Genomic DNA, 26,292 nt, shown 5'->3' with positions numbered 1-26,292 from the left:
AAACTAGTACCGGTACCGAAAAAAAGAAGATTTATTCATAACACACGTGAAAAGACCCAGGAAAACCGAATTAACGATAAAAACGATAAAAAAATAACGCTGAAAACCGATAAAAACCCTAAAAACCATACATTTCACACCTGAGCCTCAACTCTCGTGGCCCGGTACCAAATGACTCACGGACCGCTACCGGTCCGAGGCCCGGGGGTTGGGGACCGCTGGATTAAATAACATATCTAAAACACATACTTCTGTAGTTTGTAATAAAAAGTGACCACAATGACTCAAAAATGATAACAGCTCCTCTGTGAGAGAACAAGGAACACGATCTTTTTTACTGTCACCTTTTAGGGCTTCTGGAAATTAGTGTAGCCAAGAGGTTAAGATGAGTTCATTCTGACAATTAAAATAATGGACTGTCACTGTAAACACAGTAAGACAAACAACTGTACATACCAATGTTTTGGACAGGGCGTAATATCTAAATGCGCAAAGTGTATCATTTTTGAAAGAGTCAAAACAGTTTCATGTTAAATACAAGAGCAAAAAGAAAGAAACAAGCAGCTTATGACATTTAGTCCTCTATCCCTCATAAATGTTTAACAAACCTCCAAACTACAAATAACCAGTAAATCAGGAGGGGCGAGGCTAATGCTGCATTCCCTGGTTACCCTGAAATACTAATCCCATCTGAATGGGCCTTTCTTCTTGTTTGTGCACGTGTGTATTTGTGTGCACTTTGTAGCTGGAATAGCTAATGATAATGTGTCCTGCTTGTACTGTAAATAGGCTGAGAAACAAGCTGTGCCGTGGCAAAAAGAGATAAACAAGAACACAATCCCACAAACACACTTCGTATGGGAGAAGCGAAGCCTCATTAGGAGTGCGTCAGTTCCTCCCCTGTCGACAGACTAACCACAGCAACTGACCTGCAAAATCCTTCAACAGTGAAACCCTCTCATTCCAAACACAGCAAATGATGCAGATGCTTCCACTTAAAATCACCTTACAGCTCATTTTCTCTTAAAAGTGTCACTGGTGGATTCATCTCATAGATTGTGCTACATAACACTGAAATAAATAAATATATATATAAACACTAGCCTACATGGAGCTTCCAAAAACGTGTTAAGCCATATTTAGGCTGCTACACTGACATGTCACAGAAACTCTGTAGCTCAGAAGATCTGCTGTGCGCTTCCTTAAAAATGTAAATGTATGTCGGACACAGCTGCACAACATGTCATGAATTATCCTATCATTGTTTTCCCCTATGTTGGTGATTGAGACAGCTTACAGTGAAGACAATATTATTTAGGGACATTGTAGTGATTGACCCAAAAGACTGCAACAATTTGAGGAGTGTTTATTGCAAATCGCACAAAAATGCTTAACAAATACATGACAGGTTCAGCACCCACTTTAGCTTTTCAGCTGGTCTCACACACACAACTTCCTCCAGGTCTCCAGCTTCACTATATATAAAGGGAGAAGCCTCGTTAGTGAAATCCCTGACACCTGTCCCTCCAGCCTCCTTGGCACTGCCTCACTCCTCCCCTGCAGCTGAGCCAGGGACCACACCTCCACCACAGATATATTTATCAATCAATAGATGCAACCAGTGCTGGTCAAGCACTACTCCTGACTAAAAATATGTGTTCACTAGATACTTTTTCTTTGTGTAACAGACTAATATCTAGGATACAAAATAGTAATTGACCTTTCAATTTCATAGCCCCCAAGAAAAGATAAAAGTTTACAAGAAAAATCCAACAAAAGACAACAGGGCACATGATTCAGGTGACTGAACAAAAAATGACTGACTGGGTGTTGAAAGCATCCCACCTACAGAAAAGTCAGTACATATCAAAAAGAAAATTGTTATCATATGCTGTATTTACAGGCAACAAGACTTTGGTGAGTACTCATCTATATTGTGATATTTTTAAGTTTAATGTCAATCCTCATTTCATGTCAAACCGCTCTATTAGTGTGAAACGAAGGAGATTAGTCTGAACACTGTATTTCCTTCGTTTGGCCATCAGATGGCAGTGTTGTGAACTGAATGCACATCTCAGTAAAAGCCTCCCAGACATGTGGTGCTAGGACCCATGAACACACATGAATGAGCACACACACATTCATTGGAGAGGAGGTGGAGAAACAGCAGAGAGGGGAGAAAATTACTGGAGGAAGGACAGACAGGAGAAAACAGAGGAAACAGCTGGTACACAGTCACCATGTTATAACCTCAGGCTGCTTTGTGACTGATGGCAAGTTTTCACAAGGAAAATACACACATGCTGATTTTCTGCAACCGCATGATGTCATTCTCACTGATATTTGGAGCATGCTCTTTTATGGCAAACGACAAGAGAACAGCACACAATAGAAGTGAGCTTAAGTGTCGTCAATTTGCTGTTCAGAAGTGAAACTGGCAATCATCAGCCATCGATTTCTCACCTAACGCTTTCAGCCGTGAACAACAGGACAGAAATCTCAGACTACTTCTCAAAAGAAGCCCAACAATTGTTGTTGATTTTTCTTTTTTTAAGCGACAGAACTTCAGCAAAGGTGAAAAGAGGCTGTCAGGGTTTATTCTGAGAGTCTGTTTTCCAAACAAACAAACATAAAACTAAAAAAAAGAATAAAAAATATAAAAACTGATCCTCTTTCAGATGCTCTTAATAAACCTTTTGTTTTCTTTTTTGCTTTATTCATTAGTAGACTTCAAATTCCCATTTAAAGACCACATAATTATAGAGTTTCAGTCTTAATGAAATGTGGCATCGACGAGATGGTCATGAGACCAGTTACGGCTTGGAAATGTGCAGCTGAGGAAAAGATAGGACGCAGAACTAGAGGCAGCTATAGATCCTGAGACTTGCGTTGGGAGTGACAAGAATGGAAAGGATTAAGACAACTCTGGTTGGACTCATCAGCTGCAAGAGAGGTGTTGTTTAATTAGCTTAGACACATGGAGAGGACAGATACTGGGTATACTGGGAGAAGGATGTGGAAAAGCGAGTTAGAATAGAAGAAGACCGAAGATAGTTACGAGATGCGGTGACAGACGACATACATGCAGGTGTAGTTTATATAAAATATAGGTGTCACAACACCCATTATTTTATGAAGCCTTATTGTTTGAAGATTTACTTTATTTTCACTTAGCTTTTTGAAACAAGATGCGATCAGCGACAAACATGAAAAGGGCTGAAAATCCAAAGATATACAAGCTCATCTGGCCATCATTCATCGATCAGAAGGCAGGCCTACCCTAAAGCATGCCCTCCTTTATTGACCTAAATAAAGGTCAAGGTCACTGGAACTCGACAGATGTTTTTAGTAAATGCACCTATGGTGTGAATTTGAAAATCCTATGTCACCAAGTTATCACATTCACAGACTTGGGTGTTCACTGTGCCCACCCATGGACACACTGGGCGATAACACATGATATATATTTATAAAAGGGAAATAATGGAAATACATATATATATATAACAGAAAAAACAGTGTGTATTAATGCAAATTCTATCATGTATATATATATGTGTACGTACACATGTTTGGTGTTTGGTAATATGTGTTTCATGCACAGATTTGTGTGTGTTTGACTCGTGTCGATGCATAAATGTGTTTCTCCTTCTTGGCTTGGCGACATTTCTATGACATCATGTGTCCAGTCAGCACTCCACCATGCTAAGCTGGCATCTGCGAGGTAAAGCTCCCTCATGCACGAAATAATAAAAAAAAGGAAAGAGAAACAGGAAGGTGATGTCATCTTATCGGCTCATAGTAAGAGAGAGAGTGACTTCAAACAAAACAAAATCTAAGCAACTAATGGACCATCCGAGGAAACTGAGCAAAAACGTCACCCGGCCTTCCTGCAGCAGGTGATGTCACCTTGTTGGCTGCACTGACTCTTAAAGCACAACTGAGACACTAAGCTCATTAAAACATTTCATTGTTGTGGTGTTGAAGCATCATGAGAGAGAAGACTGGTTTTTAACTGTGATTAGATGAAGAAATAGGAAGACATATACAAGGCATAGCAAAGCAAAGATTCTTCTTATTCATTTAAATACAATTTCAAAGCTGATGTTTCCACTGTTTCCTGTTTGTTTCCATTATCTATGAAGATAAAACATAAAAACATTTAAAAAAATCTATATTTCAACAATTACTGCGGCTTGTTGGCAACATCACGTGATTTATTACATGCAGATTTAAAGCTCTTTCACAGAACAGCAGCCTTGAAAACCTGAAGTCATGTGAGTTACAACGGTGACAAGTATAAGGACGTGTCCAAAAACCTCCCAAAGCACCGCGGCAGCAAATTTCATTGTCATGTACTAAACTGTACAAGACAGAAACAATGCCAGGCTCTCACCGTCGGGGAATGCTGAGTTCTTTACATGGGCTGCTGGCTGTGAAGTATTTATTTTACCATACTATAGAAAATCCTGCTGGACCCTCGGACAAAGCAGCTCTGTTTTTCATACTGTTGATCCACATTTGTTTTTAATAGATTGAATTTTTCCTCCTACATGTTTTCTCAGTGCTTCGTTTTAACACATTATGAATACTGACCACTGATCAGTGTAAATCATTTACAGATATTCATAGCGGTACTTGCATGTGCATATTTAGAGCTTAAAGTGAGATTTTAGTCTAACAAAGGTGGTTTTATTTTTACTGTCATTACTCTTTAGGTCACCATACAAGCAAATAACCTGGTCTGCAGTATTTTACGAGTTTACAGCAAATTTAAAATCAATGTCACATTCTCACTCAGTCTTTTACAAGATGCTCTAAGTGAGATATAGATTAACTGGTAAAGGAAAACTAAAATCACAAAGGAAAATGTGTCAGTCACAGGAATTTACAAGTCTGCTGGAACAAGCACTAATGTGCTTAGCCCTTATCAGGCTGCGGGACAGCATCTGAACTGAATGCACAGATGTTTAATGTACCAATTTTACATTTGCAGGGCTCTAATGTGCAGCTGTCACATTAGACATAAACAGCAGCACTGAGCGTGCACCGAGTGCATATGCTCCTTTTATTTCACAATTTTCTGACAGATGCTCTCTTGGCTATTTTGCAGGATCTGTCTTGACTTTTGCCTGCTATCGCCTATCCTCTGATAACGTCTGACTGAAGCAGGCAGTCGCTCCTTTTGGGTTTTTTTAAAGAAGAGTGAAACAACACATTTAATGTGCGTTTCTGTGCACAGAGACTGAAGCAACAAACGTGAGTCAACAAAGAGGGATTGTTACCTATTATTGCTGAATGGGGTTTTTAGGTGTTGTTGAGCCAGTAAACTAAAAAAAAAAAAAGCCAGGCTATGTCAAACATGGTGTACACCCCTCAGGTAAATATCAAGAAATATTCAAAACCTAAAAAAAAACCTTTGCTGTCAAGACACAAGATAATCTAGCAGCTTGAAAGTGCTACACAATAAGCATAAATACTAGGAAATGTAACTGATTGGGAGCAGGATGTTCAGAAAATTGATGTAAAAAGAACAAACCATTAAAAACTAACAAGGGTGGATGAGAAGATGTATTAAAAATTTAAAAGGAAGTGCTGGGACAGAAACTAATAACAAGAAACCCAAGCCATACAAAAAATACTTTTTATATTATTTGCTTATAAAATAAATTGATCCATAGCACAAACGTGGTCAAAGAGTCCAAAGACTTCCTGAAAAAACAAATCTCTTTCATAACACATTTTCATTGATGCTTCTGCAGCACAATACAGTCTCTGGGTATAAAGTATGTTACCACCTGAGAAAGATATGTAAACAACTACCATTGAATCCATTTCCACTGTTGAACACGTCTCTCCAAAACTGTGGACATTAAGTTGTCACTATGACAATTTCTCTTTGGTTGGCTGCAAGGATTTGCTCCAGTTTAGTTGAAAGAGGCATTAGTGAGCTCCAGTACTGATAAGAGGTAAAGGGACCTGGCTCACAGTTAACATTTAAGTTCATCCCAAAGGAAGATGAGCTTTAAGTCGGGTCTTTGTGCAGGTTCCTCTGCACAAAAATAGGGAAAACCTCTTCTTTGGCGGCATGATAAAAGGCACTGTCATGTTGAAATATATTCAAAAATGTTGGAGACACACTGCTGTTTGAAACTCTGTTTTGCTGGAGATGAGCCCATGATAAATGCCAAATATATCTAGTCAGGGTTGTCTGCACACTTTAAGCCGCATAATATAATTTGGGTGAGTGTTACAGATAAAGTAAATCTCGTTTTTTAAAAGCACCATACGGGTCACCAAGCGTGATCAACCACACAAAACAGTTACACCTAGCAACTTTCCACTGGGATAGAATTCGACTGCATTGGAAGTTGATGTCCAGTCCACTTACTGCAGTGAGATAATGGGAGAGTTTTGGCTCAGACCCCAAATGTGTCATCCCGAATCAAACCAACCTCCTCATTACTGAATTTCTGATTGAAATGTCAAAATGTACTAAAGCTACTTTCCAGATGGCTTGACTTATGTTGAAAGTTTTTACCAAAAGCCCACAGCAAGACCTCAAATCACTGCTGCCCTGTAGCTCTTCCAGCGGAGAGCAATTATTTGGAATTAAGCCCCATTCACTGTTCAGCCAGCAGCAAGAACAAGGTATGGCCTGACAAGCTGTCAGCTGGGAAACACTTAGAAGAGCTGCAGAGTGAATCTTCCATCCACTGAGCCGTCTCTTTTATTAACCTTTAGGAATGTTGACTTTTAACAAGTGCACTTCTCTTCTGCTGCCTGGTTGCTATTTAACATCTTATCTAAGCAGACAGGTGAAAGAGGAGTTTGACACCTTCAAGGCTTAGGTGTTCACAACAGTTATGCTACAGCACAACAAGAAAGACAAGAGCTTTCTAACTAAAATCCAACTAACTCTAAGGACAATAAGTTAAAAATGCTATTATAGAAACTATAACCTCAACCACTATAATCCCTAATAGACTACAAAGCTTTTGCTAAAGCCTTTTTATCTGTAGCACTGCGATGAGCTTTAAATCTTCCACCATCACGGACTGTAAAGCCTGCAATTTAAAGCGCGGCAAGGAGAGACTGACCTGCAAGCAGTTGATGAGAGTTCACAGTTGGATTTAATCACCTGATCATAAACCCCTGAGAGTGCCTGGCGGCTGAAATGTCCTCAGGATGTGCATATGTTCCATTAATTTGATGGAGCTCACTTTTATTTTTTGGCATCAATACAATGAGAACATTTGATTTTGTGTTTCTTGTATAACCAGAGAATGTGTTTTCTCTCTGCAGACCCTCCGTCCACAGATTTTATGACAGCTGTGTGCTTATGTTTGTCTCCGAGGCAGCTCTGCAATGACCGAAAAAAAACAGCAGAACAATTGGAAAATCAGGAAACAAACTGTGACAAGAAAGGTGTAGTTGTGTGCAGTTGTTCCATGAGTTCTGTGAGGTTTTGATTGTTTCCATGAGTAAACAACAGTTAGTGTGCGCAGGCTTTTATTTATCCCACTCACACTTTCGGTTTAGATTAACTTTACCTGACAGAATGAAGAATATACCAGAAACGAAGGCGAGGATGGTGCGCTGCGGCCGAATGTGCCCGATATTGCTGATTACAAAGGCGGTGAAGACAAAGAGCAGGGAGACCATGGGGAAGGGAGTGGCGGTCCGGACCATTTCTGAAAAAAAAAAGGAAGGAGGATTAGTAGAAGAAGGAGTGTGTGATACGAATAAAAATGAGGGAAAACCTCAAACTCATAAAAGTTTAAGCCTTCAGAAATGGTCACATTAATCAAGAATAATTTAAAATGTTACCAAATTATTTCCTGAATTAAAAATAAAGCTTCAGGCAAATTAACTACGAGACACATGAAGTCGATAAAGTGGATTTTTTCATACTGTGCAGAATATTTCTCTAAAGCCCAAAAATGTCTAATGCCACGTTGCCGCACATAATAACAACGTTGTGACTTCGTGTTTGGGTTGTTTTGTGTATTTTAAATGATTTAAGGTGTATCATGTTGTTACATCTATTTTTACAAATTCTGTGTTTTCTTTAGTCGTGGGAAAAGTGGAAAATCTGCCCTGATGACCACTGTAACCACGCAGGTGTAGCATACTGTAGCATACTGTAGCATACCATTTCACCATAAAACTATCAAACCATTAAGAGCCAGATAACTATATTTAACATCATACTGGTTGTTGTATGTAATATTATTTCCAATTGCCTTTTATTTTATATAGCCTCAGCTTTATTGTGGTTGGTCTGTGTAAGTTGTTAGTCATCTACTTCACGGTACTCTTAAGCACTTGAGTTGGAGGCAAATGGACCTCCTTTTACGATCATGAAGATGTGTCACCTCTCATCTGAAAAGCTTTGCCAGTTCTAAAAACTGATGGCGAGTTCCAGGTACTAAACTCATTGTGGCGTTGTCACCTTGCAGGTGGTCCTGAGAGATGTCAACACACGACGTCACCATGTGAGTCACCAAGGGTCACATGAATGAAGGTGTGAAGTAAAGACGTGCAAAGAATTTTTCTCATGCACAACATCCCGGTTGAGCAGAGCCAGGCCAAAACTAGTTACTCTCAAGGACAAAACAACTAAACACAAGCTGAACAACATTATGTATGCTATGCTATGCAATGCACGGGCAATCGTGGCTCAAGAGTTGGCAGCTCGTCTTGTAATCGGAAGGTTGCCAGTTCAAGCCCCGGCTTGGACAGTCTCGGTCGTTGTGTCCTTGGGCAAGACACTTCACCCATTGCCTACTGGTGGTGGTCAGAGGGCTCGGTGGTGCCAGTGTCCGGCAGCCTCGCCTCTGTCAGTGCGCCCCAGGGTGGCTGTGGCTACAATGTAGCTTGCCATCACCAGTGTGTGAATGTGTGTGTGAATAGGTGGATGACTGGATGTGTAAAGCGCTTTGGGGTCCTTAGGGACTAGTAAAAGCGCTATACAAATACAGGGCATTTACCATGCAGTGAGGGGTATTAAGACTGATACCTACTAGAGACACAACATAGGAGAGCCAGTTCATTAGGATGAGACTGTGTATCCCCTTTTATGAACAAGAATTACTTCTACTGTACTGAACAGTTAAGATAACACTTTGTCTTTTTTGTGTTGTCAGAAATCTTCAAGTAAACACAGGAACCAGAAGTCTGCTGGAGCTGTCTCAGTGTTACGTTGAGTAAGGTCTATGATTTATTCAGTAACCTCTCCGACTGAGCTGCTGCAGTGTTATGACTTGTGCATGTACCTGAGGACATTTATCTAGCATTAAGCGGAGCACACGTCTTCCCCCTGGTGTCTTTAACAACACTGAGTGTTTGCTTTACTTCAAAGAGCAAACTGCAGAGGGCCAGTTCATAGTGTCAACATCTTGAATCATTAAAATAGCTCAAAGACAAAAGGGAAAAAAAAGAAATGGTGAACTCTGAAATAGTTTATCTTTTTTTTTTTCAAATAAAAATGTTGCTTCATAGGTTATTTGGTTAGCAACATTTGATTTAAAAAAATCTGGCATAATTGGCTTAATTTATGAATTCCTACAAAAAGTTTGAGTTAACAAAAATCATGTTACCAAAAATGCAGACATGCCTGGAGCATGTTTGTTAGCACATGAGGAAATGGTTTGGCACTTGCTCATCAGTAGCATCTGAATCAGTGCAGTTTGTCCACAAGCCTAATGCTCAGCTGTGCCACCAAACATAAAACTCAAGAGTGCACCAATCTTCTTTCTGCTGAAATGGACTAGATTGTTTTCATTAGATCTTGCACCAGATGCTTCCCATTTCTTAGACATCAGTAACCTACATCGAACAGATATTTGAAGGAAGGGAAGACTTATAAACCAAACCTAAAAAATGTGCATCTTATCTCTGAGAGTAGTAGAAAAATCACGAGTGAAATGTGAATTTTCAGTATTTGGGTGATCTTAGATACAGAGATAACACAGGTTACACATATACACCGCTAATGTAGTACAGCCAACTAAGAAATCATGTAACATGTATTCATTTTTAATACTCTCATTACTTTCGGACTATTGTAATACTCTGTACACAAGCCTGAGTTAAAAGACCATCTCTTGCCTCCAGCTTGTTGAAAATTCAGCTGCCAGAGTTTTAACAAATTCAAAGAGACAGGACCACATTGCATCCCACATCCCATTTTTACAAGGCCACACTGGCTATACACATTTGATATCAAATTGATATTAGTTACATTTACATGGCCTCCCTTCTGCATCCATTACAGATTTACTCAGGCCTCACGACTTGAGCCACTGCCTTTGTTTCTCAGGTCAGACTGGTCTAACCGTTCCATCAGCTCATCTCATTAAAGAAGGCACTTTCTGTTTGAAACCATCAAGTTTTGAAGTCTTTATCCAGACAGGGAGCGTGCTAACCTCACCTCCTCTCCAAAACAGTCCCACAATTCTGTGTATAGTCCTGCGTAATGACTGAAACCCAAAGTCGAAGTGACCTGGCAGAGAAGCTGGTCATTGCCCTGGCTCTGTTTTAATCGTTATTTAACCAGGAAAAAAATATCCATTGACATTAGAAATCTCTTTTACTATAAATAATTTATATTAAGTAATTTATTAATTTATTTATTGGTGTATTATTCAGTGTTTATTTAACTTTTCTATTTTAACATTTGTATTTGTTGTTGCTGTTTTAACTCTGTTTATTAAACACATCGTGGGGTTGTCTTTTGTGTTTTGTAAAGCCCTTTGTAACCAATGTTTGAAATGTCACATGAATAAATTGTAATATTATTGTTATATAAATCTCTTGAAAGTGGTGTAGTGGTGGAGACATGCAATGATCTAATGTAGCAAAACCAAACACATAAAACAAAAAACTGTATTAAACTTCATGTATACCCTGAACTGTAAGCAACATGTAAGCCTTTAGAAATAACTTCTGATCTGTATATCACATGTATAAACATTTTCTTCCAGACATATATACTCCATATGTTGCACAAATAGGTGCTCTGTCTTTAGGAGAAGTGTTTTAATGTTTTAATGGTAATTAACCATTCTGTTTAATCAAAGACAAGATCCTTCAGTTTTCCCATTTTCATAATTGCCCCACATAATATCTTCCAGTAACAAGTGTTTTTTTTTTTTAATTATTTCTACCTGAACCACCAGAGAGCACCTGTCAGATCAGTCATCAGAGCCATGCAACGCTCTCCTCTTTCCTTTCAAACTTCTTTTTTCCCTTTGTTCTTATGTTGCAGACCCACACAAGGCATCACAAAAACCATGTGTAAGGAATATTTAAGTCAACAAAAGATATGTATGCATGTATTTTGTGTGTCTGTTGTTGAGTGACTCATAGAGTCACAGCTCTATTTAGCACTCAGAAGACAAATCAGCAAACAACTGTAACAATAGACTGATGTGAAACAGAACTAAAGACAGAAATGTTGGTGAGTCTGGTCTGTCTTCCTACGAGAGACTATTTCTCTAGATGCAGATTTAAAAGAAGGTGGAAGCTTTGAAATTTAAATAAATATAAGAGTCTGTGTGTGTATGAAAGTGACTTACTGAGTATGTTGGCTGTGTTTTCTGTCGTGATCTCTATCTCTGGCTCTGTGAAATATTCCGATGCCACACATCTGCCCTTCTCGGACCCTGGGGGGGAAAGAAAAAAGTGAAAAAGAAAGAAAGACGAGAAAAAGGAAAGCCACAAGCGAGTAGCACGGTTGGACTTGTTTGGGTGGCAAACAATCGTGGGATTATGCGCATGCAGAAGTAAAACCAGTATAAACAAACAAAGTAAAAACAGAGGTTATAAAAACCCAGAGAAAGGGCAGACAGCCAGACTGAGACAGAGCGACAGTGGAGACAAAGAGATTTAGAAAGGACAAATAAAATGAGAGGTGAAAGAGAAGCGAGGCATCTCAAAAGAGATGAGTTTAAAAAAACAGAAACAGGGAGGCAGAGAATGGAAGGGAGAGAAAAAGTGAATTAGAGGCAGAGACAGATGGAGGTCAGGAGGTTCGGGAGAAAACAAGGTCTGAGCAGAGAGGGAGAGGAGCTGAATGCAGACACAACGATTAACCTCAAACTGTAGCCACAGACACACACATGCAATACACAACACGCAAACCTGACATCTGTATGCATACAAAAACATACCAGAAAATGATGCACAAATCTGCAGACAAATGTGATAGCTCTCCTCCCTCTCTCACCCACACACTCTCTTCCAAATGCCACTGGCGTTTTCCCTCCTCTGACCTTTTGTACCAGGCGTCAGACAACAGGGAAACACAAACATGGCCACCTCCCCAGAGCAACACCATCATGACCCGAAAGACAGAGACAGCTACTGCAATAAGGACAGCTATTTGTGTCTCGGTGTCCTGCCTGCTGGTGTTTGTTTGCGTGTACGAGTGAAAATACCTTTTTTTATCAACTATCAACTATCGAACTATCAGGACACTCAAAATGTCTCTAATACTTCTGTTCCTGACTGAGTATTATACAGCTTATCTGGGGGTAATTTTTGTAATGGAAAAATCTGTGGGCTGCAGCATCTCACAGTGAAGCCCCGCCAATAGCCACTGATGTCATTGGCTCCAACTTAGAAGCCACTGACTTTGTGGTGGGTCTCAGTATCTACCAGAGAAATTCCTGCATTATGGTGAATTTTTTAATGAACATTTTTGCATCAATTTATGGTAAAGATGTCTGAAAAATGTGTCACGGCTTTCTGGCATCAAATAACGATTCTCAGCTTTTATCCCTGCTGAGTCAACACACATATACGTGTATTTATTCTCCTGCCCTCTTTTTCTGATGCTCCACATTGGGTACCAGCATTTGTCTGGAGAAAAAGGGATAAAGGTAGTCTAACTCAGTTTCTGTTCTTCTGCAGTCAGTCAGGACAAGGGTCCTTGTTGCACATGAAGGTTACCATGTGCACAGCTGCTAATGCTGTTTTCATTAGCAGCTGTCATGCATTGTTTAAGCCTTGAACACATCAAATGTGACAGAGCAAAATTTATTTGAGCCAGTGTGCCAAGAAAAAAGTTAATTCATTGTAAACATTGTGCAACATGAAATCAATATATTTTAACTGTTTCACTTCGATTCATAACCGTCTTTGGAAGCGGTGTGGAACAGATGCAGTGCTCAGCGTTTATTTTAAGACTGATTTTTTTGCAAAACCTCAGAGTGGATTAAGAGAGCAAATTCAATAATGTTAGTCCCTCAGATGAGGTGAACTTTAACTGTACCAGCTGTGAGCCTTAGACTGAATGGCAAAGATAAGGCTCTCCCTTTGGGTTGCATGTTTCATGAATTACTGCCATATTTTTTTCACTGTTGTGTGTATATTTCAAACCAGACATTAGCATTTTATCCTTGAAACATCGATCAAAAGCCACACTTTGACAAAAAGGTTTGTCAAATGCAATAAAATAAATATGAAAGAGGGCGAGCAGGACTATTAAAAAAATGGGTAGCCTGCTGTACATGCACATCTATACAAATTGTTTTGTTTAATAATGTGTCTGACTTTTGATAAATAAGTATATTCATGGCAAAAAAATAACTTTGCTGTGGGATAGCAGACTAAATGTATAAACAACTGAAATTAATGGCATCAAATTATCTTTATGAATACCAATTGACTTAAAATATAACTAAACTGAGTTTATGTAAATATAATTAATTTTATACTGTGGAACTGTTACCAACCAGCCACAAAGCAGACCCTCCAGAGGCCAGAGTGCAGCGCCATCTTGACCTCAGTGGTCTGGTTCTGCTGCAGGACGATTCCCTCCTCCATCAGCAGCCAGTAGTCTGTCGACACAGCGACACCCACCAACAGCAGACCGCAGGCCCCAAAAACCGAGGAGAGAAGTGTCAGCGCCCTCGTACTGAATGAACTCATCTGAGAAGAAAGGAGATAAAATCACGGTGATCAGTGTTGCTTGTGATAAATACAGCACGGATCAGCATGCAGGAAGATAAGGAGGAGAAAAAAGTGAATTAATTTGCTGGATTAAACAAATTAATCAAAGAGGGAAAAAACGAGCTATAGCACAGATCGGGGGCGGGAGGGCCTACAAATAGTGGGGCGGCACAAAAAAACAGAATTAATGTTTCAACTCATTGTAGGGTGTTTTCCTCTCTCTTGTGCTCACGTTTATAAATATCCCCCATCCCCCCAGCAAGGGGGCAGGAAATCTGGGGGTGTGGCCAGAGCCCCCCTGGCCACCCCCTTGGTGGTGCCCCTGACACAGTACAGTATTATCTAATGATTTCTGTGGTGTCAGTTAAAGAAAATGTGGAAAAGAAGAGATGACGAGGACACACAACCTGTCTTGAGTTTCACTGACTTCAGCTATGAAATATGTATGCAAGGACAACCTAAGAAAAAATAAACCACTTTCTTGTTGAAAGGCAGTATAACATTCAGGTTAATTGCTTATATCAAGCAGCAATTCAACAAATATTTTTCATTTTATGAAGCTGGATCCTTAAATACACAAATACAACACCTTCTCTCTAAATATGTGATAAAATCCATCATTTTCAAAACTAGACCTTGAAATTTTGAGCCCATCTTTATCCAATGTTTAACATTCTTTGTTAAATTCATATTAAAGTCAAATATTTTAAGAGCTTTAAAAATGTCTTTTTGTATCTCTCCATAAATCAAAAATTGCTGTCTTATTATAAATGTCCAACACTGTACTATGAACATTTTGGATATTTTCTGTCCGTCCCTCTGAAAGAAGACACATTGTTGAAGGAAAATAGCAATGTGTATACCAATACTGAAATTTTAATATTTAAGATGATTTTGTAATATATATATATATATATATACACACATATATATATATATATATATATATATATATATATATATATATATATATATATATATATATATATATATGGAGGTAGCATGCTTTAAAGACTGTAAAATTTGCAAAGATTGAAAAGCGGACCTGAAAAATTAAAAAAAGAAAGAAAGAAAGTTAAGGAAAGACAACAATGCGACAAATTATGCTCAGAAATATTTTGAGTTCAGCAAAAAATGACAGAACGCAAATGAAGAAAAGTTTATTGAGGTGTTAACAAGTCATCTCCTGCAAGGGAGAAACAAAACATATCATTTGACGAGTGAGAGGGAGAACAGTGATAACTTTGATCCTACAGTAACTGAGGTCCTGTTTGTTTGAGAACGAAGGGCTGTGTCGAAAATTTGTTCTCCTCAAAGTTAATTCATTCAATAATCAGAATATCTCAAAGTTAATTCGTTGCATATATACACAGTTAAGAATGGAAAAGAAACTTTTGACAAATAAAAGAAAAAATATGGAAGCTGCAAAGCTTTGGTAAATAATAAATAATTTTCACAAATAGTTAAAATTGTGGTCTGGTCACAGTTTTGTTTTGTTTTTAAATCTTTTGGATGCTGCTGAGGATCAGTAAGCAGCCAAAATGATTTTGGCAAAGCTCACACTGTGACTGGCTGATCAGCTTCTTCTCGTATTCAGCGTGTCAGGTTCCTGCTTGCATGCACATGCATTGCAGGTTGGCACTCACTAGGTGGCAGAAACGCTGCCTCTGCCATGTATCACTTCAACTGTTGACAAGCTGAAAAACATCCTGGTCTCATGTACACACAAACACGCACAGGGCTTCATACATCCAGTCAAAATGGAGGTCACATTCAACATGCTGAGGACTGAGGCAGCGAACATGCTCGAAAACCAGCTTTCAATTTTCAACCGTGAGCTACTTTTACACGGACATAAATTAGAGAAATAACCCAACTGTCTCTGCTACGAGCATGCATAAAATTATACTAATTGGCAGGCCACCTGCAGTCCAGTTCACCTTCAGCAGTGTACAGTGGGAACCATTAATTAAAGCTGAGGCTGAATCATGTTAATGCAGTTCGATAATTGCCATGGGCTTTACTCATGACAAACAAAATGGCATGCGGCTCAGCTCTGATACAAAATACACATGTATGCACAGTTTGAGCTCCTGATCCTCAGTGACAACACATGTAAAAAGCACTGATTTATGAAAAGATCAATACTAGAATCAGAATCGTACACCTATTTTTTCCTTCTTGTCTTTGTGTTTTGGAAATCTTGTAAAACCAGTTTTTTCCTCATGTAGAGAAAATGAGAAGCAGTCATCCAGGAGATGAAATAATCTCTCAGGAGACATTTATTATGGAAATACGTGATATGAAGGCGAAGAGAGACGAGCACACCTGTTAGAGCAGGTATGATCATCCACGTCTGATGTTTATCTTTCCACAGAACATTTCCAGTATTCTCCCTTCTATGTCTACAAACCCCTGCACACAGTGAACAAGGGAACACAGTGGGGTTCTGCACTTCCTCAAACTAACAATGACGTATACATTACACAAATAGCATCATGTATATAAGACAGGTCAAACATAAAAAGCTTCACAAGGCAGCTTTGAGTAGGCCCTGTAATATGTAATATTGTAATAGGCCCTGTAATATGGTGGGGGAGTGGAACAAAGGTGAGGTCTCTGTATTTTGTGGAGGCCTAAAAGGGTCAGGCTCAGTGGAACTTCTGTTTTCCTTTGTTGAGGGTTCAAGTCAAGACAACTGCTAGTTTGAGGAAGAGCAAAACCTCACTGTGTTCCCTTGTTCACTGTGTGAAGGGGTCGGTGGACACAGAAGGTAGACATATTTACATTACACCCATATAGATATATGTACATTACACATATAGCATCATGTACGTATATAAGGGAAGTCTAACAGGATTTGCCATCTCTGTCAACTTTCCATGATATCTAAAGACACATTTTGCAGCTGGTCTTTATAATGCTGTTTAGAAATAACATAAGACAAATTTAGAAGTGTTTCCTGTATCCACATATCATGTAACTTCAGTCACATGTTATTTTGTACCTTTCTTTAAACATGTTCACAAGTTTCAAACAACGAAACTTGTGAACATGTTCTCTGAAGCAACACATAATAGTGTATCACCGAAATTAAGCCTTTTACTTTGAAAAGTATCTGCATTATTTTTGGACCAATCTTTTAAAAGTGTGATGGGGCTTTAAAAAAAAGATAACAATGACAAAGTTATTCAATTAATTTTAGATTTTACCATCAAACAGAGAACACAAGTCAACCTGCTGAACTCCGTGAACTCAGTGTGAAGAGTCTGCAGAAACTCCAGCAGCTTTACTGCTGTAGGTCTTACAACAAAAGTCGTCTCCATTTTCAAAAACATTTAAATTTCATGTAAAAGGCAGACATTGCTCTTTTTGAAGAGGATATTTATGGTTACACTGAACGGTTTTCATGCATTACTATTAATAAATAACAGTGAAAACAGGGCGTTAAAGGAGGTACACTGACTTTTATGATGCTGTTTATGAGGTGAGGCTGAAAAGAGAGAAGCCGATAAGAGACCAGCCAAGAACAAAATTAAGTCAGGAGACAAGATCAGAATTGAAGCGATAGGAAGCAAGAGGAAGAGTGAGGCGTGACATCATCGCTCAAGTAAGACGGTGCAGAGCACATTCAGCAGTGTCAGAGAAGAGTCACTCACCCAAGCATAACTCACCCATTACAAATATTTGATAAGGTAAAACATCCATCAACAGAAACCTCCTGCGAAGATGATGGCACTAAGTATATGATGGTGTACGTGCGAGTGCACACGTGTAGGAGGTTGCAAACGAACAGGAGACACGAGGAGGATGTGCACAGAAGCAGAATTTCTGGGGAGTATCAATGCCTGACTTTAATAAAAACTAGTTTAGCTTTAGCTTTAAGAACTCAGCCAAGGACCAAACAAAGATCTCAAATAGCTAAGCTTATGAAAAGGTTATGTCTTTTTAAAATTTGAACAAACTGTAGAGAGTATAACCTGCATTATTTTTTCAGGCAACACATACATTTTGAAGAAGGACTCAGTATAAATACATGACTCCAAAACATACAAAATCTGCAGTCACATGCACAGTCAGAGTTATACCTTGACTTGTTATAAAAAGGAAAAGCAAAGCGAGTACAGTGACTTTGTCCTTTCTGCACAGTCGAGTAAGACGTCACGGACACTTTCAGAGACGTCACTGCCTCCCAAAGTCACATCCTCTGAAAAAGACAAAGGTGATTGGTGCTCAAGTAAATAAGCATCAGTCTTAGTGCTGCAAATGTCAGGCTCAACACGAGAGGCAATCAGGCGCTCAGTGCTGCTGACTCAAAACACAAAAATCCATCCACCACTTAGACCAGAAGAGACACAGTCGAGTACCTGCGGGACTCAAATAACTGTCTCACTCTGTGGGCTTTTAGATTACTTCATTCAGGCTTTTTCACTCTCTGTTGATGTAATGACTTTCAGACTGGTGGCATTGCACTACAGAGTAGATAGTTGTCCTAACTAACCTACATGTCTGAAATGTTTGTACTGAAAGGCAAAAAAACCCATGAAAAAGTTGTCATATTTTTATTTTTTTATTTTATTTTATTTATTTATTTGCCTTCTGTGTGTATTTAATTGTTTCACTCTAAACCAGGGGTGTCGAAGTCCAGGCCTCAAGGCTTTAGATAACACCCTGGGTCAACACACCTGAATCAAATTTTTAGTTCATTGCCAGGCCTCTGGAGAACTTCGAGACATGCTGAGGAGGTAATTTAGCCATTTAAATCAGCTGTTTTGGATCAAGGACACATCTAAAACCTGCAGGACACCGGCCCTCGTGGCCTGGAGTTCTACACCTGTGCTCTAAACTGTGTTTCTTTATTTGGAGGAATTAGTTTGTCAGCACTGACTTATGTTAGAAGTTTGTGGTAAATTTTCAAAGACTGTAAATAAGCGATGAAAGCGGTCACATGACCCACTAGTTTGTGGTTTTGAAACCTCATCTTTAGTTGTATGTTCTCTGATTTAGACATCATCACATTTGGTTTAAGAAATGAAATGCTAAGTTATCAGCTAATGCTAATGAGATTGGTTAGACTATATGGGTGCGCCACATGGAGACAGATGCCTGTTAATTATCGCTGATTAACTAAAAAATGCTAAATTAGATCTCACTACAGAACTAAACCACCAGCTTCTCAGATCAGCTGTTAGTAAGCTACAATTAACTTTTGTAGTGAGTCGGGTTATTTTTTATTTGTTAAGTACTACAATCCCTACTGAGAAGAAGAGTTCAGTAACTTGATATAGCAGAGGTGAAGCCTAGACAGGTACTGGTAGCAACTTACAGACTATCTAAAATATAGACATATCCACATTGACACTTTTGGACATTTTCACCTTGCTCTTCTGAAACCAGATTTGGCAGTGTGACAAGCAGGATTAGGGGCTCAATGCAGATGACAGGTCTTAAAGACAAAAACACAACCTTTTTGTTGGTAGTCCAAAAGCAAACAAAAACTGAAACATTTGCAGAGCAGGAACTTGATTCAAAGTAAAAACAGCGTGAATACAGACCAAAGAAAGACACTACCATCTGCCAAAGAACAGAGGGACACACAGATGATAAATACACATGAGATAATTAAAGGTGAAAGGAAATAGGTGGGATGCATGGTTGGAAACTATAGACATAACAAGGAAAGGGAAGTAAACACAACACAAGCCAAGGAAAATAACAGTTACCACAAAAAAAACAGGAAGACAGACCTGAATGGGGAACAAGGGTTAATTTGACATAGGGGAGAACACAAGGACTAGACGGGAACGTGGAAAAACAAAGAGCACATGCTGATGAAACTGAGACACCGGGGAACACAAGAGGGAACTAACAGGAAACAACCTTTAAGTCAAATATAACAAAACAACAAGAAAAGAAACTCAGAATATACTAAATCCATAAAGAGTCACAAAAAGAAAGTAAACAAACTAAAACCCAAAGTGAAGTTATAAAACTCAGATTCCTGGGTCACGACCGAGGGCCCTAACAGCAGATGTAGTGAGCAGTGAGTAGATCTCACTGAGATGCTGAGAGACACTGCGAGCTAATACAACAACAACTCGTCAATCACAAAGTGGTCTGAAGAAAGCTGTGCTTTATTGTCCTTTCTGAGTCTTAAAAAAATGTTATTTTAAAAAAGAATTGAATCTCACGATTGAGACCATAGCATGTTTACTGAGGTGCTAAAGTGAGACAACTTTTCTTTGTCCTTAGTTTTACTTAAGAGTCATGGAACAACTTCTATAAATGCAATAAGCCATATTGCATTTATAGAAGTTGTTCCATGATGGTGATTAAAAAAAATAATAACACAAATCTGGTTTAAGACACTTCCTCAATGCCTTCACTTTTAAAGCTTGAATGTGCATCCATCTTTTATGTAAAGTATGTGTGGCAGCCTCCTGTGTCAGCATCCACTGTGCAGTTAAAGTGGTCGCATCCATACTAATGCAAAATTTAAACCCTAATAAAATGTAAACAGATGAACTTTAAATAAGGTTTATTACTGGCACAACTGCTGTAAATGAAAGGCAGTACCAGAGTATAACATTTATAACAGGGTACTGACTTCTTTTACAGTCAGCCTCTAGTGGCCAATTATGGAATTGCAGTTTTTGGGACATATTTTTTCAGTCCCCGAGACTACCATTTGTAAACTTGATTTAAAGAAAAATCTTATTTTCTACAAAAAGTATTTTAAACCATTGTTTGAACTTTATATGGAATTCATATTTTAGTATATTGCTCCTTCAACTTCATATATTCTGTTGTTCATATTTGTAATGGAATTGAGCTTCTTTAGAAAGCATTTCCTTGTGGGATTAAAAAAAAGGTTTGATTCTGATTCTGGTCATGGTCATGAGCTAGCTTTAAAACACTAGAGAGGCAGAAGCTTGAAGAAATGTGGGTTTGGAGGACAAATATGCTGGGTCAGTGCATAAATGTTTCTGAGAGTTTTACTGTCTCTCTCTCTCTCTCTCTTTCTCACTCACACACACACACACACACTACTACCAGGCCTGTGTTTGCTGAGATAGCAGACAACAAATGGGCTGGGATGAAGTTCTCTTTGTAGTTTAAGCCTTGAGAATACAACCACAATTCCCAGGTTGCACCATGCTGCTAACTATGTGTGTGCAGGGACAATCCAGGAGCAGAGGCGATGTAATGAATTACAGATGAATAGAGAAGAGGTGCTAAGAAACAAACAGCTTGAAGTAATGATGTGGGAAGGAAGGACTGAAGGGAAAGTGGGAAGAGAAAAGTGGGTGGAAAAAAGGGGAAATGATTATAAGGGAACATAATAAGGGTTGGAGAGGGTGGAGGATAAAAGGGGAAGGGGAAGAAAGAACAGATGGGACATAGATGGTTAAGAAGGGAATGAGAAGAAAATAGGAGGTGAGGTAAAGAAAGGGAGCAATTAAATGGAGTGTAATGGGAAGCAACCTTCTAAAGAGGTGGAAAGTTATAAAGGAAGGAAGGAGAGACAGAAAGAAGAGGAAAAGTTTAATCAAGAGGGAAAATGTTTAATGGGAGAAGAGGAGGAGGATAAAGGTAACTTGGATTAATGAAGTGGTTAGAAAAGGACTGAACACAGATGTAAAAGAAATGTTAAAAAAGAAAGTGGAAATTTTTTTTAACAGGATTTATTTCAAAGCATTTTGGTTTGTATTTCTCAAATGTAAATGATGATAATGTATTTCAAAAGAAACAAAAAGTTATGTTATGCCTGTCAATCATTTAACCTACATCTGAGGCTCTTTGAGGCATAAATAATGCAATTTTATTCTAATTTTAATACCAAAACTAGTCCTGAGTTCACTTTTTCTCTAATTGGAATGCAGAGAATCAAATAAGGACACTTTAAATTCAGCCTATAATGATCATTTTTGAACCATATTTAATAATTTGGGGGTATTGTTTTTGGTCTTTCAATGATTTCCTGCTGTAGAATCGTGAACATTTAATAGAACATTTTCTGGAGATTCCAGCAGTGGAGCATTTTGAGGAGCTGTCCACTGCTGCGGTGCTGAAAATCTCTACATTACACTCTACCCCCCCTGATTTTCCACTCCTTTGACAAATTACACTTCCTCAACTTTTTGTTTATGTTGCTTAGGTGTGTTTTGACAAAAGCACTATCATATGTACTGAACTGAAATGTTTACACTCATCTTCTCTTAAATGCTGACTCAGTAGTTGTTTCTTCAAACACTACCTTGACCTGACAAGAACTGCAATACTGACCGAACACTGACTTACCCAGAAGAAATGAAGAGGGTATCATGGTGTTCTTAAAACATTTCTTTTCGGCTAAAGTCAATATTTTCCCCCATAAATTATAAAATAGTACTAACTAAGACCCCTCTTCACCATAGTTTCCAGTCCAATCCATTATATAGCCATTTCCTGTAAATCTTTATCCCCAGAAGCCAAAATTTTGTTGAGATTAAGCTCTAGAGTCTATAACAGGGGTCCCCAATTCCAGTCCACGAGGGCCGGTGTCCCTGCAGGTTTTAGATGTGTCCTTGATCCATCACAGCTGATTTAAATGGATAAATTACCTTCTCAACGTGTCTTGAAGTTCTCCAGAGGCCTGGTAATGAACTAATCATTTGATTCAGGTGTGTTGACCCAGGGTGAGATCTAAAACCTGCAGGGACACCGGCCCTCGTGGACTGGGATTGGGGACCCCTGTTCTATAACTTAGGTACAGTGAATTATCACAGTCATAAACCTGAAACATTGTTAGCCCATCACCTGTGGTCCTTCAGTACAAAATGTTAAATATGCACATCCCAAAATGTGAAATCGTCTTCGTTACCAAGCAAATGGCTCCAATATTCCTTATGACAATTAATATATTAATTTGAACTTATTACTAATTCCAATTTTATTGGAAGCTCAGAAGTATCCCCAATGAAGTCCATCTTAATGAATTAGTGTCCCTTACTAATTAAGGCATTAAAACAGGGTTGTCAGTTTATGAGTGATAATAAGTTCCTCTTAATCAGGAGCTTTGAATATTTGAATTAATTTCTGGAAATAGGCCATTTACTTAATAAGAAGACCATTGTGCAGTACAGTCAAGAGATGGTTTTTATCTACTATAAAACCTCTTTAAGGTGATTATGATGTTGCATTTGTGTTGGTAATTGTGCTTATTACTAAATGAACAAAGTTATGATTGTAGTACTGTGTGACACACAATGACAAGCTGGACTGAGCTGAATTTGATAAAAACATTTAATTTTGAAGATAATTAGGGATTAATCTCGACTGTAAAGACACTGGGTTTCACTGAGAAAGGAATTCTTTACAGTTTGAAAGCAAATGTTCAGAGGATTTATTTAACTTTCATTTTCATAGCAGCTTATGCTAAAATGATTTTTGTGGTCAAATCAAGAGAATGGCATTGCAACTGTTAATAAAAAAAAAGGCAAATAAGTTTAAAGGGATTTTAATTTACCAAGATGTAACATATCAGTGAGGAGAAGATCTGGATGTAGGATGACAGGCTCATAGGTCATAATTTGTTCCAGCTTTGGCAAACAGCACAATCAAGTGGCAGAACAAAGGGTAAAGAAAAAGAACAGAAAATGCTACTTGCTAAAAAGTCCGCAACATAATTGAAATAATCCATTTTATAGTGAACTTTAATGTTATCAGTGTTATAATGCTACAGTTTTTGGCTAAGCCACTTTCATGTAGTTTAAACTGTGTCAAAATAATTTAGTTTAGTTTACAGCAATATAGCATTAAAACTGCCATTTAAATGTTTCACCTGTTAGTGACAAAACTCACGCTGCACATGTATCCATGCTGCGTGTCGGGATGCCGCAGTTTTCCTGTTTTTCCTGTTGATAGCACCTCATATCTTGTTGCCACTGTCACCATTTGTTCTCATAAAATGCTCACTGTTTCAGTTCACAAGTTTATAAATGCTTCATTCTGGATTTTTTAATCTGTTGGAAGTTTTTCACACTGCAAACTGTTTCCCTCCTGGTGTTGGGAAGACCTAACTACCCAAATCTCACTTCAGTGTTAACCAAAAATCATGTAGGGGACAAAAGGAAAAAAGTGGATAAACGATAGAAGATTCATGAGCTGACTGAGCTCTGGTGCCTGAATACTGATGGAAAACCAAATACAGCAGAAATTACTGAAGTGTAAAACAGGATAGGATTAAAAAATAAAATCATAAATGCTGGAAGCAGAAATTTAAACTAGACTTTAAAACCGCATGGAGCAAAGAAAGCTTTAAAACAATCAAGTAGATCATCACATCCTCAGATAAAAGTTATACTGTAATACTATATAAGTAATTAAACAAGTTAATTAACTTAGTGTTTTGTTTTATAATAATCTGACTCACTGTTATGTAGTACTGAATTTGGTCATCACGACTGCTTTTTTTCACCCACATCAAATTTAACGTATCCGTCATTTGCTAAGACTTCTAGGAAACTTCTAGTTCAGAAAACCCTGAGAGGACTGAAATATTGGCCCTAAAATCAGGAACTGGCAAATAATTAAAACAAGAAACAGATAAAAGACTCTGCAGCAGCGATAGGTCAGTATTGAGCAAGGCAAAGCAACTGCTGAGCACCACGAAACGTCCACATGTCCCATGGTGCCGGGCAGGGCTCCGCAGATGGCGTTCCCAGGTTAGTTAGCTAATGCTGGGGGTGGGGTGGAGGGTTGTTTTCTGTTGAGAAGGCAATATGTCTCTCTGTCGGCACTGAGAGCCTCATGCCAACTGACAGGGGAAGAGACAGATATTTAAAGATAGAAAGAATGAAAGACCACATAAAGAGGAAGAGAGGGAAAAGAGGGAAGAAGAGGAAGAAGAAAATATAAGGGCTAGAAGGTCAGATGCATCTACTGCATGAAGGAACTCCAGATTTAGTTATAAATGGAATAAAGAAGCAAAGGAAGGGGTTGGACTGTGTGCTATGACACACAAGAACTGGTCAAAAGGATTATGGAGAAGAAGATCAGGGTGAAAAGGAGGAAATTAATTCTGAAAGCAGTTACATCAGGAAAGAGTGGGAAAAAGAAAGGGAGAAAAAAGGAGAGGGAATGTGGAAGGAGAGAAGGGTGAAGGAGGAAAACAACGTAAAAATAGCATCACAATTCTTTAAGACTTTTCGTGGAATTTAGCTGAGGGAGCCACAAGAAAGCGGTACTTGTAAAAAGAAAGCTTTGGGAAACAAACGTCATCCCATAGGTCGTAGAATGACTTCTGGACTGATAAAGATAATTAGCTTATGCAGCAGGCAAACACACACACAGTAGAAGGAGCCTATGAGAGACTGCCTGCTACTGTGCTAAAGACAGGTAGGGAAAAGCAGACATGCAGTGAAAGAATAAAAGAGGAGGAAGAAGAAAAATGAATGAGAGCTTAGAGGGAAAGACCTTGGCCCAAAAACTGAGGAAAGTCCACACACACGCATGCGCATGCACACGGACGCATACACAAATACTATGTCACACACATGCATGCACCAGGGCTGGCAGGCAGGCAGTGTTAAGTGTGACACATCCCGCAGTGCATGTCTGTGCAGAGCAGCATTCACAAAACCCCAAAAAGAATCTCTCCATGTCCAGTCAGACACAGTTTCATTCACCTTCAGTGTGAATTTCGTATAATTTGGGTTTGAGCTCACACTGAGCTGTGACTGGCCTGAAGACGAACTGACCTTGCATGATTCAAACACTGAAAATGCAACACTGCTGATGGGTGCAAAGCTAGCAATTTATAGCTAGTCTTGGTTTAGTCAGATTTAAAACACTGGAAAGCCCTTCATCTCATGCATTTAGAACTATAGAATTATAGGAGATTGGGACTGCTATTGCCAATCCCATAAGCTCACCCACTCAGAATGCTTGGCTATAAGTATAATAAGATGTGGAGGGTGTGACCTTTTCTACCAAGCATTCTTGTGTACTTCTTGTTTCCTACAATATTATGTATTAATAATATTATGGAAGTGATCCCTTATGCACATTTGCAGGATTACCAGAGAATAGAGGACACGATCCTGAAGCAGTTAGAGAGAAATCAAAAAGACACCCTGAAGGAGGCTACTGTGACTGAGTATTATATAGGTCCATATTACTTTCCCTGACCCTTTGTTTTGCTAGTGGCCTTTTTGATGGGATGGGGCTTTTATTTTGGCTTGCTTCCCTCAGATTAGAGATGCCACATCGAATCATTATATAAGTAAATCTTGTATCACAGTACAATACTGTGCTGCAGCTTAAGGGCCTGGTGGTTTAATATTTAAGTGC

The 26,292-nt window shown here is 38.8% G+C and overlaps 1 protein-coding gene across 2 annotated transcripts in view; it reads right to left on the bottom strand.

Annotated features, from left to right (window-relative positions):
- cacng7a (calcium channel, voltage-dependent, gamma subunit 7a) overlaps positions 1 to 26,292 on the bottom strand; it is a 41,609-nt gene that overhangs the window by 10,493 nt on the left and 4,824 nt on the right. For both annotated transcript variants that reach the window (XM_063465605.1, XM_063465606.1), the window contains exons 2-4: positions 13,743 to 13,938; positions 11,583 to 11,669; positions 7,554 to 7,694 (exon numbers count right to left, since the gene is read on the bottom strand). In XM_063465605.1, the coding sequence (XP_063321675.1) occupies positions 7,554 to 7,694; positions 11,583 to 11,669; positions 13,743 to 13,938 (424 nt within the window). The remainder of the gene's footprint in view (positions 1 to 7,553; positions 7,695 to 11,582; positions 11,670 to 13,742; positions 13,939 to 26,292) is intronic.

The sequence above is a fragment of the Pelmatolapia mariae genome, linkage group LG22 (assembly GCF_036321145.2).
Source record: "Pelmatolapia mariae isolate MD_Pm_ZW linkage group LG22, Pm_UMD_F_2, whole genome shotgun sequence".
In the NCBI taxonomy this organism is placed as follows: domain Eukaryota; kingdom Metazoa; phylum Chordata; class Actinopteri; order Cichliformes; family Cichlidae; genus Pelmatolapia; species Pelmatolapia mariae.
This window is presented reverse-complemented; position numbering and strand designations above follow the sequence as displayed.